Consider the following 19903-nt stretch of genomic DNA (forward strand, 5'->3'; position numbering starts at 1 on the left):
TAGATGCATTCAAATGTGAATGCAAACAATTGGGGAGCGTGTAAAGGTAACAGGCATCAAACATAATTGCCAACAATTATTTTGTTGATTTATTGCACGCTGACTCTCTTGCCCACAAACACGAAAAATTTCCATTGAAGTTTTACTGAAACAACACAATTGACCACGAATGGTTCAAATTCATTTCAAACATTGCCATCAATGTACTAAAATAGAAAAAAAAATTAAAAAAAAAATAATAATAAATGAATATCTAGATATATATATATATATCAATATATATACAATTTTTCTCGGACCAAGAATTGTTAACATTGTTGAATATAATATCGCAAATATATAGGAATTTACCTGTAACATATATATGGCAATGTAAAATACCTGTATAGTCACCGTAATCGCTTCGTACTTCTATCGAATGCATTTAGAAAATTAAAAACTTGTAGATAGATAACAAGTGAGGAACACCACCTTTGTCATCGTTTTAGCGATTATCGATATATGCAAAATTGTTGTTCAAGTAGAGTAACAGTGGTGGCAAAGAAAAATGATCTACTGTGAACAAATAAAATTTGAAGATATATCTGTATATAAAAAAAGTGAAACTAAAATCAGTTAATAAATTCAAATTAAATTTTCAATATGTATAAAATTATTTTCACTAAAACATACAGTTTTTAAAGTGAAGAAAGAGATAAAGAAAAGGACGATGTCTTAGGCACAGAGGACGACAAATTTATTTAAAGCATCCCAAAGCTCAATAATAAAAATAGCAAAATAGATTAAATTTCAAGTCAATTTTTTTTGTCAATAATAAATTAATGACCTTTTTTTTCAGTTTGCATTACAAGATATTGTAAATATTATCTTGTTTTAATTTAACATAATATATAAAAATGTAAAAGGCACACAATAAATTAATTTTCCAACCTCATGCAATCGAAATAATTGAATATATATTCTATATAGTTTATTCTATTATATATTTTAACTTGCATCCCAAGGTTACCGGACTGTGGATTTACATTGATTTTAAAAGAAAGTTATAATATCGACTTGTGACATGAAATTATTGCACAATAGGGTTCACTTATAGTACAATAGAGACCAATATTTCGATTCGAATATTTCGATATGCTACAAAAAAACTTCAATGCTTTTATTTCAATTATACATCAGCCAGGCATTTTGCACCGTTGTGCATAACAAATGAAAATCAGCAACATTGTCGTAATTCAATGCGATGTTGCTGCATGTCAATGCATTTTGTGCAAGGTATTTTTTGCCCTATTCTAATAAAAATCTTCTTCAAACTTATTGAAAAGAATTGTGTAGCTTTTTAAAATTGATAAGAAATATTGAGTATACAATTTTGACTACCGAGAAATAATTGCTTAAGTCAACCACTTTTAAAATCTACAAAAAGTAAAAACTTTAATTCCCGAAAATTATAAGTTGATGACACTAAAGCTGCTGATATTTTAAATATAAACAGTGGTTTGAAGTGTTCGATCCTTAAAAATATTCAATTCTTTAATCAGAACATTTGGATCTAACGCTTCGAATGCTGTTCCAATATTAAATATACTTTAATGTGTACATGTCTAACAATCTCTTACTTAACACTAGAACCCAAGCATACTCGCACATGAAAATCATCGTATAATTTTGGTTTCTCTAATGTAACGGAATAATTTTTCTTACCACTACTGTATGAGGCTACAATTCATATAAATTTTTATTTAACCTGCGAAAAGTCAATTCTATTTGTCGGTTATGTTCTCACTTTAACGAACTTTTAACATGAAAACAAGAAAAAATGCGCACATGTCTTCTATTTTTTTCCGATGGTACAAATATGTTTTAATATTATTTTTTAATAGAATTTACAAATGTCAGACAAGGTAAAAAGTAAAATGAGTATGTAAAATAAATGTTAAGTTCCGAACCGAACCGAACCAAGTTAACTTGGCTGGCTTTCAAAATAGGGGAGTTAGAACAATTTTTGTATGACCGACCATTTGGTTTGCGCCACTTATAAAAAGTGTTTTCTATAAAATTGTAGATGAGTAGAATGGCAGTAGTACCCCACTTAGTTACATTATGTTTGGTGTTTGCTCAGCTAAGTTCTAAACTTATAAAAGCTATGAAGTCATTCAATTGAGTTGTCACGCAATCGTAAATATAATCCATTTATGGTAATAGCGCGACTTCTAGGTAAATGATAAACAAATTTCATATCAATCGTCGAATTCATATTAAATAATAAAAGCTCGAAATTTTCCCATCTTAAATTGATTGAAATTGATTAAATTTAAAAAAAAAATATTCGAAATACTCGACACCAGCTGTTAAAGTAACTCTGGTGAATCAAAAAACAAACATACAAGTATGATTTCGGAGAGGAAAAATATTCTAAAAATGTGTGGACTTCATTTGGGCAAGTGGAAAAACGTTAACAAACTGAAGCCACACACCGTGAAATACGTAATGGTGACCCTTTTAATTCGTTTTATTTGCGAACTCACACGATGCGCTTTTTTATTAGTGCAAAATTTAATTTTAAATTAAATAAATAAAAGTAAAACAGCTACAAAAATGCATCACAAAGTGTCTTTTCGGTTGTTTTACTAGCAAATCATAAATAAAAAGTCAGCATCAAAATCCAAATTGTCAATGTGATCAATCGATCGAACAATCATTGTCGATACGTTGATTTGGTATACAATTTCGGCGTCTATAAAAGAGTTTATGTAGCAAACGAATTCATCAATAAAACATTTGTTGTACTTGCGGTAACGCAGAAACACTACCAACAGCAAGACCAGCATGAATTTAGTCCATTCTTTTATTTACAACGCGCTTACTTAAGTTGCATAAATTGGGACGCGCATCGTACGCACGCTACGCGTTGCACCGCAAGTACCCGCGAAGCGTACTCGTACTGAAATGTCGCAACTGTTGCAGTCGTTAGCTGCCGCCGCACTTATGACTATATACGTAATCGCATTTTGATTAAATGCTGCACAGAAAACACTGCAGCTATCCGAATTTTTTTAGAAAAATGTATCCAATTGTTGCACGATCAGTGACAAGTCAACAAACTAAGGCCGAGTGCCGGATTGCTTGATTGCCTGAGTGCCAGAGTGCCTGAATGGCATGGACCTCCGACGTAGTTTGCGCTTTATGTACACGTAATTTTTTTGAATCTTGCATCAATTGATATGCAGTTGAGATTAACAATTTTGTTCATAGACCAAATAAAAACTAACTAGAAAAAAAGCTAAATAAATAAAAATGGAATATATATATATAATAAAATCAATTGCAACTTCGGAACAAAATGAGCGAGCACTCACCATTGCAAAGAGATTATCCATCCCCACTACTATCACGAAACTAAGAAATTTGGATTTCAACTTGAAACTTCAGCATTGTTCTTGTCAGTTTTTATGTAGTTTGGAGTCTTCTGTCGGTACTTTTTCAATTACAAAAAAATTGCGTTGTGATTTATTTATTTGCAACCTCTGGTGTTTATTCTGCGCTTACAAGGTAATATAATACTATACCCTCCACCTCTGTCTTTCTGTTTTCTATGCTTAAATTGTTAAATATTTCGTCGTTTGATGTGGTGAAAGAAACTGTGTAATTTTGCCGACAAAAGTAACAATCAACATGAAAAAGCATTTTTCTCTTTAACTTTTGGTCAATTTTTTATTGAATTTAAATTAATCAAAAATTAACACACAAAAGTTTGGACAAAATACACGTAACGATAATCCTAAAAATGCATAAACCTCTCATTTATTAGAGAGAACGTCAACTAAGGTTTATACGGGGATATCAATTTTAAAACATTTTCATCAATTTTAATAAACCTAATAAAATATATTTGACTAGGTTTACATTACAGACTATAATATTTAGCACAATATATTTTATTATGTTGAGGCTAGTTGAGTCAGTGCACTTGAGCACTTTTACTCTCTGTTAACTGCGAAGTTTCTTCATATCCCCACTCTATGCCTTTACTAAATTATTGTTTATTCATTCATCAGACTAAGCAATAATTGAACTCAGATCTGCATAACTCCACAAGGAGCCTGTAATCATTCTGAGATTCAATAACGCGGTGTTGGTAAGCCTATCAGTTTTCGTAAACAATTTCAGAGCTCTATTCTTTATGTATTTTTTGATCCGATCAATCTTGAGGTCCCTGAGAATGTCATTCGTCCTACTGTACCGTGGTACCTTGAAAAGTCTTCTCAGAGCCTGGCTTTGTGCAATTTCTACCTGACAAATAGTAGTGTTTGAGGCGTTGCTAAACGCCACACATCCATATAGCAGTGATGATCGATGTATTTGGTTATATAACAGCTTCCTGTTCTTAGCATTGAGATTTTCATTTTTAAATAGCGGTTGGAGATGATGAAGAATTTTGGCACAGCTAATTCTTTTCAATTGAATATGTTTAAGCCATGTAAATCGTTTGTCCACCGTGTAATCTTATATTTTTATTGTATGAATTTTATCAGTTTTGTATATAATTTAAATAGAATTATTAAAAAAAATAACTTACATATTTAAGAATAAGCCAAATATACCTTTATATTTATATAAGAAGTTCTTTCAAACCACAGACTTTTCGATGATACTCTTACCCATTTTTTTCCATATTTCTATTTTGACTGATATATTTCATATTGAAACTGTTTACAAAAATTATGTATGTATGTATATTTTTTATTAAACTTATTTATTGAGTGATGATGGCTTCTTTATGAAATTGAGTGTACGTTCCTTTTCAACACGTTTTAATCATTTGATTTTGCAGTATTGATTTTATAATATCTATTTTATTATAGTCGATATAAAAAGAAATAAATCGTAACTTAAGAGGAATTTAACACAGGTACAATCAAACATATATATATATACATATAAACTTATAAATGTTTCTACGGACTTATTTCTATACCAAACCGTATCTTTTCACCGGGTTTATATTGCTCCATTGAAAGTTTCACTTTATGCTGTTGTCTGCTCTGATGTAGATATCAGCATCATCAATTTTTTGGCGTCAAAGTATCATTTTATGTTATTTCCAGTGTTGTTGTTACTTTTAAAAAGGTATTCCCTGGTCCCAGCAGCATGGCATCGAATCCCAAAGCAACCCTCAAAACAAAAAAGAGAACAATTTTTTTCGTATCAACTCTTATTAACCTTCATATAGAATGTATTTTTTGCGTGAGTGTTTATGTTTCTGTTGCTGTTGTTGTTTTCTTGTTCTTTCACGGGTTGTTAACTATGAAAAATTTCTTGTTATATTTAAAAAAAAATATAACAAAGATTCAAATTAACAAACAAATTTAAGTTTTAATAATGTTAGTGAATTGTTTTATAATTAATTAAATATAAAAAATTTACAATTTTTCCATATCAGATAGAAATACTACAAATGATATGAACTAATAAAGAGAAAATTATATCTGGAAAAAAATTTAATCTAACCATTTATTATAAAAGTATAGCAAAGGATACCCTTTTTTTAAAAAGTATTTATAAATTTTACTACAAAAGTGCCACAAAGGATACATCAGTTAAGTTTATAATTAAAATAAACTCTCACTTTTGTTTGAGTGAAAATGGTGACGCACTTGAGTGGAATCTCAATCTCAAAATTGAGAATGAAAGTGAAAGTGTTTTTGCCAAAAAGAAAGCTTTATTTACTTTTGCTTTTTACGTCTTCTTTCTAAACAAAAATAATATAAACACAAGGGGAAATACCAAAAATCACGTCAACATCAACCCGCACGGTCTTCCTGAAGCAATGAACTCTCAACAGATTGGCATCTCTTAGACATTCAACTTCAGTTTACTTCGCACCCACTGAAAGGTTATTAGAAATACAAATCCTTACACAAAAGGGAAAACTTTCTTCGATACGCTCGAGCTCTCTGAAGCATAAAAATTATTTAGTATGCGTAAACAAAAACAAAATGGTGGCGAAGGCGAAGATGAAGATGAAGACGAAGGCAAAAGCAATGGCAATGGCAATGGAAATGGAAATGGCCGTATTAAGGACTTTTCTGGCTATTGTTTGTATACAATTGAATTCAAGAATGGCGGGCGAAAAATTTATTTTCTTACTTTAAAACTAAATAAGCTTTAAGTGACATTAAGAAAACAAAAAGTGAGAAAAGGTTAGATTTTAAACATTTGTTTTCAACTCTAATAAAATCTATATACAAAAGTTCAAGAAAACCCAACAAGTTTTTATACTACGAGAAATAACTTAAAATTATTGTTATTAATAAAAAATTAGAAATAATTTTTAAGTTAATGAGAAAAGTAATTTAAAATAAGATATATATTATTAGAGACGAAAGTTGATTCACGATCATGGATACAGGCAAATATTGTCATGGAAATATTAAATATATCCTCAGTAGCCAGGTCAAGAGCTAAATGGATACCCAAATTTAGAAGCACTGACTTGGTACACAGAAGCAACTATGCTTACGAGACACGAGACCCAATGGTTAAGCAAAAAAGATATTTGACGCAGTACGCGCTGTGGTGAACGATATAGATCACGTCTGCAACTTCGGTGGAAGGACCAGACGAACAACTATATAAAGGCACTCGATACTACCAACTGGCGACAGCAAACAACTAATCGAACTAGAAGTTACTAGATATGACCAAGGAGGACTCACGTCTGTTATTGCCCAACAAAGTAAGTAACGAGACACTGGACTATAGAACAGCATGGATCCGGTTCGGCTTGCCCTGTCAAATCCTGTAATACATGTTTACTGTTGCTCGAAGAGGAGATACCGGAGCATCTATTGTGCATATGCCCAGGCTTGTCTAATACCAGGCTTATACAATTGGGTGCATCATTCATTAACATACTCGGCAATATTTCCAACATTAATATAAACCAGAAACTTGTATTTATGGAATGCATCCGGCTGGTTCTAATATGCCCATTCTTCTATCTATAACGAAGAATGTGGAATCAAAACGGACTTTCAGTTAATTGAGGAGAATTCGTCACTTTTTCCACTTCACCTACCTACCTATTTTGTGATAACACATCTCAAACGTTGGAGGTATTATTTTAGCATCTCAATAATATCTAATATGTATAATATCTAAATTAAATCAAAATTCAAATTTTTGAAAGTGAAAGCCACATTTTAGAAATATTGGACAGGTTATAATTGTTTATCTCTCCATTAAACTATATTTATATCAATCCCGGTCCTTGTAAGAACAGAACAATTTTAAAAATATTGTTATGGTTAAAGTTGTGTTAAGTCTACGCTATATATCAGCTCGGGAAGTACTACGATATATCCCTCTTAATTTGATAGATATCTATATTAGGAACTCTTTTAAAACTTTTCTAAAATGAAAGGTTTCAGAAATTTGCTTATTACTGTGCTATATATGCATTATATAGATATTAATATCAGCCCCATTTTGAAAACTTTGAAAAACTATAATGAGCCATAAAAATGTCTCTATTATAAAGAACTCAATATCAGTTCCAGTTTAAAACTTTTACTGAAATAGAATACTCTACAAAAATATCAATTACATATTTTATTATATAATGTAAATATTCGGCTCATAAATTTTACTCAAATGGTCTAAAAATAAAGTAAATATACGTGTACAAAAAAAAACACTCTTTTTTAATGAGGAATAAATTTTTTTTGGGTCATCATCACACAAATTGTGCACGAAAATTTCCAAATGGCCAATTATGCACTTCATTGATTTTAGCTTTATTACTTCAGAAAAGCGTGTATCAAACTATTTGCCGTGCTCTCCCACTCGCACTACCCAGCTTCCAACATCGCTTCCTTTAAACATTAAAGGGCAACTTAACCAACAACAACTCTCACGTTGCCTTTTGCTAGGTTCATAAAATAATGGCGCAAAAGTTCTTGTTAACTGGCAATGTTTTGAACAAAAAATGTCGAAGAGAAATGGTAAGAAATTGAATTTTTAATTTTTAAACTTAAAATTCGTGTAGGATTACGACAAATTCAAAATCGTGATTTAAATAATAAAACACAAAAAGAGATATCAATTATTTTGGTTTAAAAATTTCATTCGATTTTTAAGGTAAAGGTATTATCTTTACCTTTGCATTAGGTACTAGGTACTAAGAAGCCTTTAAAATAGATTTTTTTAGGTACGTATTATTGATAGACCTAAAAGTTGAACAAGTATATATGCTTACTTGATGACTATTTTGTCAAAATTATTTGACAATGAAATCAGTAAATACTGGGATTCTTATATAGTGTTTGTACTGTATATAATGTATATAAGCATATTAGGTTTTAATTACGATATTGGTAGTCTTTAAAATAAATTTTTTTAGATACGTATTATTGATAGACCTAAAAGTTCAACAAGTATATATGCGTACTTGACGACTGTTTTGTCAAAATTATTTGACATTGAAATCTGTAAAAACTGGGCGTTTTATATAGTGGCAGTAAAATAAGTTTTTTTCTTAAAAGTAAAAAAAATTTTGGTTTTGAATGATTTTAAAAATATTTTACCTTAAAATGTATAAAGCATAAAAATAATATATATAGATTCAAATATTCACTACTCATTACGATGCACTATCTACATTATGCTCTAAAATCAATAAATTGGAATACTTTTATAAATTTACTTGGAAAAAACCTACCAAACACAACAGTAATTTATTGAAGAGTTTCAAATATCTCTAAGTTATATTTTTAGTAATAAAAAAATTTCAATTTTATGAAATATACTTTAAAATATAAATAATATCTTCAATACCATTATAAACAATCCAAAAAAAAAATATTCCAAAAAATATATTTGGAATAGAAAAGTCGATAATAGTGTCAAATTTAAATCAAAAATTTTTATTTTTTGATTAATACATATTTGCATTGACCACAGCGCTTTTTCAGATACTGACAAATAACTATCATCAGTGTTCTTTGATAGCTCCAAAACTAACGTACACTAATGTCATTTTAGATTGAAAATCTAGATTTGCTTTTGTGAACCATGTTTAAGTTAATCCCAGTATTATTGGAGAGCTACATATGTGTTGTAAATCAATACCGCTTCTTATTTTATTTATTATTATTTTATTCATATTATACACAATATTTGTAATATAAAATATTACCAAAGAACATAAAAGAGCTATTAATCTCAATCTGGCAAAATATGTAGAGTATTACAAATTAATTTCGAGTGTTATACATGTTGCTTGAAATTAACCAATCGAAAATGAAAACTGTACTAAAAGTAAGTTCTGCCGTTAAGAAGTTACCCTAGATTACCACCTAAAAACTACATTAATTTGCGTTCTTCAAATTGAAAGATTTGTTCACTTTTTTTGTTTATTTGCAGAAAGCCATTGCAGTTGCTTTGCTATTTTTAAAACTAACGCATAAACAACAGTTATATAAAATTAAACTAAAAATGGATGTTTTTTGAATTTATAGTAAATTGTAAATACAAGTATTAATGAACTGATAAAACATTAGAATCTAAGTTACAAACTACAAATTATCTCTTAACTATATCATTTATATAACAATTAAAACTATTATTAGTCATCGATATTATAATGCCATCACCACACTTTTCTTATAATTTATAATAGTATCTAACAATTTTTTGTTGTTCTATGAAATGGTGAAATTACACATCCATGATTGTATTGAATCCAATCATATCATTTTCATCTGTTCAGTCATATTTTACTTGCCCTCTTCAAGTCATTTCATTTCTTATTTGTATACAAGGATGAAGTCTAACATATCCTGTCAAAATATTTAAATTACAATTTCATTAAGGCGAGTATATAGGATTTTAGTTTTCGACTAATAAAATAATTATTTCTGGGAAATTTTAGTAAAATTAGTTAAACATAAAAAACCTGGAAAGTTGTTAAACGTTTAACATTGATACCGAAATTATCTGCCAAATGTTTAAGTAGACACTCAAATTTCAACAACACACAAATATAAGAAACATAATATGTTAAAATGTAATTTAATGCCACATATTTCAGTGATAAGTCAAGTCACACTTGCTCCATAAAACCAGCACACAAGTTCGTGTATTTTTCTATTTCACATGGCACTCATTGCCTTATCAGCAGTAATACTCGTATGAAGAAATTGTAGCAGATCACGCCGGTACAAGACTGAAACACATGACCCATTCGAGATTAGTTCAATGAATTGTTTTCCCCTGTATGGCATCAATTTATAAATAATTTCGAATAAATTAATTCATATATCGTTTTAATATATGTCACATAACTTTGAATAAATTTGATAAAAATAACATTTCCACTTAATTTTATAGCCGGCATCTGGTATTTTGCAAATTCGTTTTTTTTGTAAAATATATATAAAAACTTTATTTACTGTTTTGTAATAATCATATAAAATATTTAAAAATATTTATTTTCAATATTCATAATTACTATTTCAAGGTTAAAATATTTAATGGAAACAGAAAATTTGATTTCAAATTCTTTGTAATTACTTATAAAGCTGAAGCAATAATGGCCTGATATAATTTTAGACTTCCTCATCCATTAAATATAAGTAAATATAGATAAAAATTTGTATATTGCTAAACAAAAATTTTTTTTTTGTTTCAATAAGGTAATACAATATTCTTTAATACTATATAAGATATGACTTGCTTTAATATTCTATGAATACCATAACATTTCTTAGGCATTATATAGAAATTAAGACGAACTATAGTCTTTTTTAATTTATATTAAAGACATTATTTTCAAGTATTTTAATGTCTTCTCTTGCTATCATAGGTAAATTAAGAAGTAATCGTTTTGGAATCTATATATTTAAATGCCACTTCATAAAGTAGTATAGAAACTATGCACATAATTATAAAATTTGATTTCGAGAGCTTTATTTCTCTGCGGGCAGTAAAAATATTAACAGATCTGGATAAATACTACATAAAATTTGTGTTATGAAATCGAAATTCTAATGGCGTTTTCAATTAGTAAATCAGTATACAATCTAAATTTACTCCCGATCTATCAAATTTTGTTGCCCAATCGAATATTTTTAGAGTAATCTAAGATTTTTGTAGGAGTATTAATTGACGCTTATATTTTTCATTAATAGATACATCTAATCAAATTATATTTAATATGTTAACCATATAAAACACCTGTTAGGTTTAGGGTTATCTTGCTACTCTGACAAAAATTCTAGTGTTATATATTAATCACGACTGTTATAAATTTTGCACCAGATTTACCAATCGAAAATAATATTGCACTAAAAGAACATCTCGATAGAAAAAGTTATCCCCGAATTATCAATTGAAAATGCCATAAGACTGGGTGTAGATTTAAAAGTAATAAGTTTGTTGGCTCATATTCTATAAAAAACAAGATTAACGTCAAAGATGCTAAGATAAAGTAATGACAATAGTTAAAAACGTTTTTTATTTAAGTTGTATAAATAAATACAACAGTATAATTTTTATATTATAGTATATAATTTATAATGGGTTTGAAAAATTTTGATTAAGTTAATGAACAAAGTGGAGAAGTAACTTTTCAAAGTGCTAAAGAAATAAAAATGTATACTGATAGGTGTACTAAAGTACATATATATATTACTCAAACAAATCAAAATATTATATATCCATAAATGCTCTAATGAAAATAAACACTTGAATATGAAATTATTTAAATTTTATCCATTCGCATTTTATATCAAATATTCAAATAAATTCAAATAAATTTCGAAAAAAAAATTAATAAAATGTTCATTCTTCCTGAAATGCACATCTGGAATTCTCTAAATATATTCAAATTAATAAACATTTTAACAAATTGCCATCATAAATATATAAATTTTTTTGAAGTCTCAAAAATGTCAACACATTTTACAAATACAATTGAGATCCTTGGAATACACCAAAGATGGCCTATAAATTAATTTCGTTCCTTACAAGTTATAAATTTAAACAAACATAATTGTTTCCAAATTGCTCTCAACTATAACGACACAAATAACTTAGGACAAAAAAAGGAATAAATATGCATGCAAGGACAACTGCGTTAAAGGAAAGTAAATTTTTGTTATATAAAATCATATCATGAGTATCATATGTCAAGCAGTTTCCTCTTAAGTATATTCAGCTGATTTATGGCAATTTGTCGACCTATGTGAGAAAGGACTATGTTGATGTGTTTTGATCTACGTTATACTGATGCTGACGCTGGTGCTGGTGCTGGTGCTGATGCTGATGCGATGCAACTTCATTTAACCAAAGTTAAATATAAAATTATTTTTCTTCTTCCTTCCTTGCTTCCTTCCTTCCTGTCATTGCTTCCACCACTGTGATAACACATTGTTCACTAAATTGTATAATTTTAGTTTATTTTACAAACAGAATCAAATAGGGCGTTTTCATATCGCACACGGCGCACAATAAATACCCGATGGTGTCGGTATCAAAACCATACATATCCTGCCATAAGGATATTCGTACTTGTTTGAGTCGATGTCATGCTGAGCAAGGTTTATCACAAATATTGTATTTAGCGCCTTCAGCAAAATTTTCGCGTGAATTCAGTTTTAGCCTCCGGAGCTAATGAAGTATTTACACTAAAAACATAATACCAATGCAACTTATAGAGTAACAAGTGCCAAGCGATTATATAGCCGCAGGACAAACATCTGCTCCCATTAAATTTTGCTTATTGAGCTCTTTTATACTGCCTACATTTAAACTAATTTTATTGAAGTGTTTAAATACATTTCGAAAAGTGTAAAGTGAAACCTCGAAACTTAGGAAACCATTGAATTTGTATATCTTATGGCTACTTATTGGGAAAATTATTATTATCCAATTAGCCTTTCCCTTAACAACCCATCATTTTGAAAAGTTAATTAAGTGCTACAATGGATATAATTTTTAACTACAATTTATTATAATTGTAAAGATAATAGATGTCCAAAAGAGTAAGTAACTATTATATCCTTATCTTACTTTGAACTCAACTATAATTGGCCTTATTGTCTTAATATTATCTTAATAATATATCAAATCTTGACTAAATCATGCATCATCAATATAAATCTTAAATATTTTTCTCTATAACATGTTAAAAATAGTATAAAAATATAAAAATAGTATAAAAGAAAATTTTATAATATAAATTAGGAAAGGAATAAAAGTTAGTAAGAACAGTCAACTAAATAGAGTTAAAACTGCATCGGTAGTCAAAAACATCAAATCCAAACTATTATCAAATTTATGAACCTAATGTTATCTAAACAGCTTATTTGAGTCAAGGGCGCAATTACAATCTTCAAAATATTGTGATTTAACAACGTATTTTATTAAAATCCGCTATATATCGAAATAACCTTAAAGTCTGGTAACTAAAGAACCAACTATATCAAAATATAGATTAGTTTGAAATTTTTTGCCGGACTTTAGGTCGTGGTTTTTAATTTTAAATTTTTATATAATAACTTGTATTTTAGTTATTATTTTATAAAAATTTAAAATTAAAAACCACGACCTAAAGCCCGGCAAAAAATTTCAAACATAAACATTGAGGTCGACACCAATCAATTATACCAAAGTCTCAAAAGCTACAATTGTGCCTAGTCAACAGTCAAAATACTAATACGTTTTGCAGTCTAAATCGAAATGATCTCAAATTGTATTTAAATGTATTCTTAATGAGACATACTTCTGCTAACTACCAAAATAAGACTAAAATATAATTAATATGCTAAGATGTTAAATGTTAAGAACATGACGAACCAAAAGATTTCAAGAAATTTGAACAAAAGCACATTATAAAGTTTAATAATATCTTCAACCTATTTACTAAGAGATTAAAGTGCATTCTTCCGGGACAACACAATACATCTTAGAAGTCTACTTGAACCACTTTTATATGATTGTACGTATGAGTGACCTGCTGATTTCCTAAAGTCAATAGAATTTTTAGGAGCATATATCTCAGCATTAATTCTGTAATAATATAATAATGATATTACAAATACATATACATATGATGTACTTGTTACATAATAATAAACGCTAAAAAATTTTATAAAACATTAGTATGAATCAATATTCAACTCTATAATATTTGTGCATGTCTTGTCTTTTTTCAGTTTCTTTCTAAAGTTCTTCTTAAAGTGCAATCAAAACTGCTTAAAAAATGCTGGTAATCCCCGAGATATGCGCAGATTTCAGGTAAATATGATATATTTTTACTTAGATAAAATCACTTCATAATCTATTCATTATAGGTCGTTATATCCACACAAGTAACAGTTGACGGACCACTATTAGCCATTTCGGACAATATGTTTGTGCATAATAACTCTAAACATGGACGTAGAGCTAAACGTTTGGATACTACGGAAGGTACTGGAAACTCTTCCCTGTCTATTTCGGGTCACCCCCTTGCGCCTGACAGTACCTATGATGGTCTGTAACAAAATTTGCTTTTGTTTTTCCATTTAAATTAGACAAAATTTATTGATAAATTAAATATTCTATAATTGGTATAAAAATCTTAATTTATTAGTTAATTAATTAATAAAATTTTATTAATTCATCAATTAAATAATTATATGTAAATTGCTGAGAAAATGTTTGCAATATGTGTTTATTGGAGGAAATGGAAATATGATGAAATATTTTAACTTTTTTTATTTACAATAATAGATATTTCTTTACTTTCGTAGATAATTTTTTTCTATATTTTAAAAAAATATATTGAAGAAAAATATAAACTAAAATTTGCAAACAATTTCTTCACTGACGTCATATATGTATTTGAGCTATGTAGAATTAATTACATTATAATATTAAAACTTTTTTTATTTTCATTTATTATTAATTGAATCGTTTTTTGTTATTGTAATTGGTAAAATTTTTTTGTATCTTATAATTTGTTGGATTTGGATTGAAAGTAATTAACTTGTAGGTACTGCTAGCCACCCTTGCCTTATAGTGTAGTAACATTAACAAATAAATATTATAATGCTAATTTCCCTTTTTATTATATAAAATATTTAATATGTTTATCATTTAAATATATTTATAGGCTTATATCCACCATTACCTGTTGCCACACCTTGCATAAAGGCTATATCTCCAAGTGAAGGTTGGACATCTGGCGGTGCTACGGTTATTATTGTTGGTGATAATTTTTTCGATGGTCTTCAAGTTGTATTTGGTACGATGTTAGTGTGGAGTGAACTTATTACATCACACGCCATACGAGTACAGACCCCACCACGCCATATACCAGGTGTAGTTGAAGTAACACTGTCATATAAAAGTAAACAATTTTGCAAAGGATCACCTGGACGCTTTGTCTATGTCTGTAAGTAAATGTACTGTATTAGGAATACAATTTCTAGAAAAATAGTAGTATGTTTGTATAACAAATGTAGTTTCATCAAATGCTTAGTGATAGTTTTATATTTAACATTTCAATAGTTGAAAAAGTGCAAATCAATTATGATGTATGTTAATAAATCTCTCACTAAACCGATATATCATATATTAATTTTGCTATAAATTCAAATGGTCTTTTCTTATTCTAAGCAGCACTTAATGAGCCCACAATCGATTATGGATTTCAGCGCTTACAAAAATTAATACCAAGACATCCCGGAGATCCCGAGAAACTGCAAAAAGAAATTATACTTAAGCGAGCGGCCGATTTGGTGGAGGCCTTATATTCTATGCCAAGGTAAACAAATTCAAGTCTAAACTACTTTGTAACATTTTTTGCAATATACTAAAAAACAAATTACTAATTAATTTTACTTGCACCCACAGATCACCTGGTGGTTCAACTGGTTTCAACTCTTACGCTGGTCAGTTAGCTGTTAGCGTACAGGATGGCTCAGGTCAATGGACCGAAGATGATTACCAGCGGGCACAGTCAAGTAGTGTTAGTCCTCGAGGAGGTTACTGTAGTAGCGCTTCAACGCCACACAGTTCAGGTGGTTCATATGGTGCTACAACAGGAGCTGCAAATGGATATGGTTCTACAACTAATATGGGTACGCTATCATCTTCACCAAGTAGCGTTTTTAATTCGACTTCGAGTAAGTACTGCGCAAAAAACATTTAACGCGATCCCGGTTCAATTCTATGACTTCTTTTAACATTATAAACTTCTCAATTTAATTTTATTTTGTTAAAATTTATTATTAACTGAATTTTTTTATTTTGTTATTCTTTTCTTTGCATGTAAAATCGACAAATTTTATTAATTCATTTCATATTGTATTACATATAAATATTCCTTCCTCTTGAGTTTTTTATTTACTTTTCGTTTAAACAACAAAAATACAAACAAAAATTTGAAATATTGAAAAACATCAAAAAAAAAAAAAATTATGTAAAACAAATATGCTCAGCTAGTGCCTTTTCGCCATTAATTTCAACAGTGTCGACGCCGTGGCATCAGGCCCTCGTACAACACCATCACACCCATCCTCATTATCCTCATCCACATCAACCATGGCACAATCCGGCAGTATCAGCAGCCACCGCAGCGGTCTAAGCTCGTGTGCCATTCCGTAACGTTAAGTTAAATGCCGATTCGAGTCTATCTGTGCATATACTACATATACAACGACAACAACAACCACAAAAACAACATAACCAAAAGGCAACAACAGCAACGTTTAAATTCAAGAATGTCCTTAAAGAAAATCAACTGAGTTATTTTGAGTGAGGCCCCGTTTTGTATGAACCACAACATTCATCTGCCTCACCTGAAATTGATTTGAAGCACTCTCCAGCCGCATATAACACAACCATCCACACATTAAAATGGTATTTATAATTTGTTCCTTTTAATATACTTTTATTGATTTCATTATATTTATTTATTATTATTTTTGTATTGTTTTCAAATGCAAAATAAATATTATAAAAATTGTAACTGCAAAGAATAATCATGAAACCGATATTATTTTATTTATAATTAATTTAATATATGTTAACTGAATAATTGAAACTTACTATATAATATTAGGAATTCTCCTGATGAAGGCAAAAGCGAAATTGCCGAAATACGTATAGAAATATACTAAAAACAACGATAAAAATAAAAGTTAAAGTTCTGAAAAAACAAAACCGACTTTAAAATATATGTAGTTCTTCTGATCATTTATATACAAGGACTGTGAACCAAAAAATGTTTGGTTCAGTGTTTCGATACTCTGAACCATTGATTCGGTTTAAAGGTTAGTTTAGTTAACCTTCATATCAGCAATTCAGTTCAAAGTCATAATAGTTTGATATAAGGTCGGTTTAAAACCTCTCCAGTTCAAAGTAATTTCACAGCCCTGTTTTATAGTACTGTTAATAACATTGAGAAGAGAGAATTCATTAATATATTTTTTCGAGCTTATATTCAAACTACAGTTCTCTCAATCAGTTTTTCTCTTAGCTTTCAATGATATAAAACATTCTTTAATTCACTTTTATAGTATAATAGTAATCAGATGAATCATTTAAAGCTGTAGCTAAAGAAATGATTGGATTTCTGTTATATCCCTCTCAAGTATACATAACTATATATACTGTACATTAATTAAAATTATATAAAATCAATATATAAAAAAAATCTAAGAAAATGATTTACGAATATGGATTTAAATACAAGAAACCTCCAAAACCTCTGACGATGGGTATTTAACAATACTCGAAACAGCCAAAAAAATTCATGGGTAGCCAAAAAAATAATTAATTAATTAAAATAATATAAAAATATTTTTTATTGTTGTAGTTCACTACTTTTGGAAACCTCTCTATAAAATTACCTTGATATTATATTCAAAGTATTTTAATGTTTTTTTTAATTCTTTTTAAAAAACATAAGATATCATAAATGAATCAAAAAGAACCCAAATAAAAATCAATATCTTAAAAACGGTTAACTTTAACTTAAAATTAAACAAAAAAATTAAGAGAAATATCAAAAAACATTACCTACTTATATAAACTGATAACAGAAATATTCCTAGCACTGTAAAATATATATAATTTTACTATTTGATATATATTATATATCAAATATATTATTTGATACATATTATTCAATTATCAGTAGTTGGTAAGCCAATTATCCTCGACAAAGACCTTTTGACACTAAAAATGTTCGGCTCTACATCTCGGAACAGCTTATCCACACAAACCTTCAAGTGGTGTACAATACTACTATCTGAGTAATACCATATTTCCACTGTTTGCTTAGTAAGTTACTTGAGTAACTTTAAGATTTTGTCGTTTCCATTGACATAAGTTACTTATTTCATGTGAAAGAGATTTTATATGCTCGAAAGTTCTTTGAAATTACAAAGAGAGCTTCTGTTTTTTTAAATAAATTTCACTTAATAATATATTGCACAAAAATTAAATATCAATTTATATACATACATAACATTTCCATTACATATTCAATTAATAAAAACAAAGATTTTATTAAATACTTACTTCGTTTCTTTACAGCTCAGCTGTTGTTTGCTTACAATTTACATATTAAACATATAACACATATTTCAAATTTTGATGATTTTTCTTGAGGGAAATTTATTTTTAATGGTTGTATTCGACATTATACGCCTTAAATGGGCTGATTTATTGATAATGAGCTCATTTATATAAAAGCACTTTGTATGCTAAATCATTCTCATTAGTGACTGTAATGAGCAAAACCGCCTAAATGAGACAGTGTGTATTACAGTGTTATTACTTTTTTTAAAGTAAGTTAAAAAGCCAGAAGCTCTTTATATGCTTAACGAATCTATTTAGTCAGTTACACTTACTTAGTAAGTAGTGGAAACATACTTCAACCCTAAGAAGTGAACTACAACAATAAATTCTTTTTCATTACTTATTCTGATGTTAGAATAAATTGTTGTTGTTGTTATAACTCTTTTGAAAATGCTGAAAGCAGGCTTTATTAAGTTTCTTTTCTGATAGAATAGATGCGATGTGAACCCGACAGCTCATAGAGTCTTAACATCATTTACTCTGTTAGTTAAGACTAAAATAAATCCGTCAAAAAATCATAGCTACGCCATCTCTCAGATCAGTTCATAAAGCTTAAAAATACTGTTTGTATATTAAAATTATTTATGAATTACATACAATTATATACAAATATACTATTATAATAATAATTTTTTCACTTTTATATAATTTCAGGAATGAGCAGCTTGAGCTTTAACCCATTTGCTCTGCCCACTTGCAATACACAAGGTTACAGCACGAGTCAACTGGTGACTTCATCCAAATAATATTACTATTAATTGGCAGAAGACCAAACGGAATCAAAATAACGCAGTTGTAAAGGAATTATCCCGAAATAAAAATGAATACTCATAAGAAGTATCTCTTATACCCATATCATAATGGACATATCCTTAAAATCCTGTTGCTTTCCTTATTAATTACATTAACCAAGTTAATGAATTATTAAAGCGTGCAATATTCGATGTAAAAATTAAAATTAATGTTTCGTAGCTGTAATTTGTGTAAAGGAAAAACTAATCATGCACAAACCACACATCACTCAAATAGATGTGTTTTTCTATTAAAAAAAAATTTTGTAAATATGTATTTAATATTATATAAAAAAAAACATAAAACATTACTAATATTATTATCTCGTATCTTACCAAAAATATTGTATACGAAATTTCCTTAGCAAAAATTTTTTAAATCTTAAATCACTTATAAGCAAAAATGCTATCTTATATACAAAAATAAAAAAATATATAGAATATTTCAATAAAAAAAAAAAAAAATGTCATATTGA

General features: G+C 28.6%; 1 protein-coding gene across 3 annotated transcripts in view; it reads left to right on the plus strand.

Moving 5' to 3' along the window:
* LOC119686134 (transcription factor collier) overlaps window positions 1–19636 on the plus strand; it is a 60828-nt gene extending 41192 nt beyond the window's left edge. The window contains exons 6-12 of one of the 3 annotated variants that reach the window (XR_005252879.1): window positions 14220–14301; window positions 14358–14538; window positions 15161–15442; window positions 15670–15814; window positions 15904–16175; window positions 16521–16911; window positions 19291–19375. Coding sequence is in view for 1 of the 3 variants with exons in the window: in XM_038100609.1 (XP_037956537.1) it covers window positions 14220–14301; window positions 14358–14538; window positions 15161–15442; window positions 15670–15814; window positions 15904–16175; window positions 19291–19382 (1054 nt within the window). In the remaining 2 variants the exon portion in view is untranslated. Of the gene's footprint in view, window positions 1–14219; window positions 14302–14357; window positions 14539–15160; window positions 15443–15669; window positions 15815–15903; window positions 16176–16520; window positions 16912–19290 lie in introns of all 3 variants that reach the window. The other 2 variants (XR_005252878.1, XM_038100609.1) reach the window with 2 other exon arrangements.
* Window positions 19637–19903: the final 267 nt, after the last annotated feature.

This window comes from Teleopsis dalmanni, chromosome 2 (genome assembly GCF_002237135.1).
Source record: "Teleopsis dalmanni isolate 2A chromosome 2, ASM223713v2, whole genome shotgun sequence".
In the NCBI taxonomy this organism is placed as follows: domain Eukaryota; kingdom Metazoa; phylum Arthropoda; class Insecta; order Diptera; family Diopsidae; genus Teleopsis; species Teleopsis dalmanni.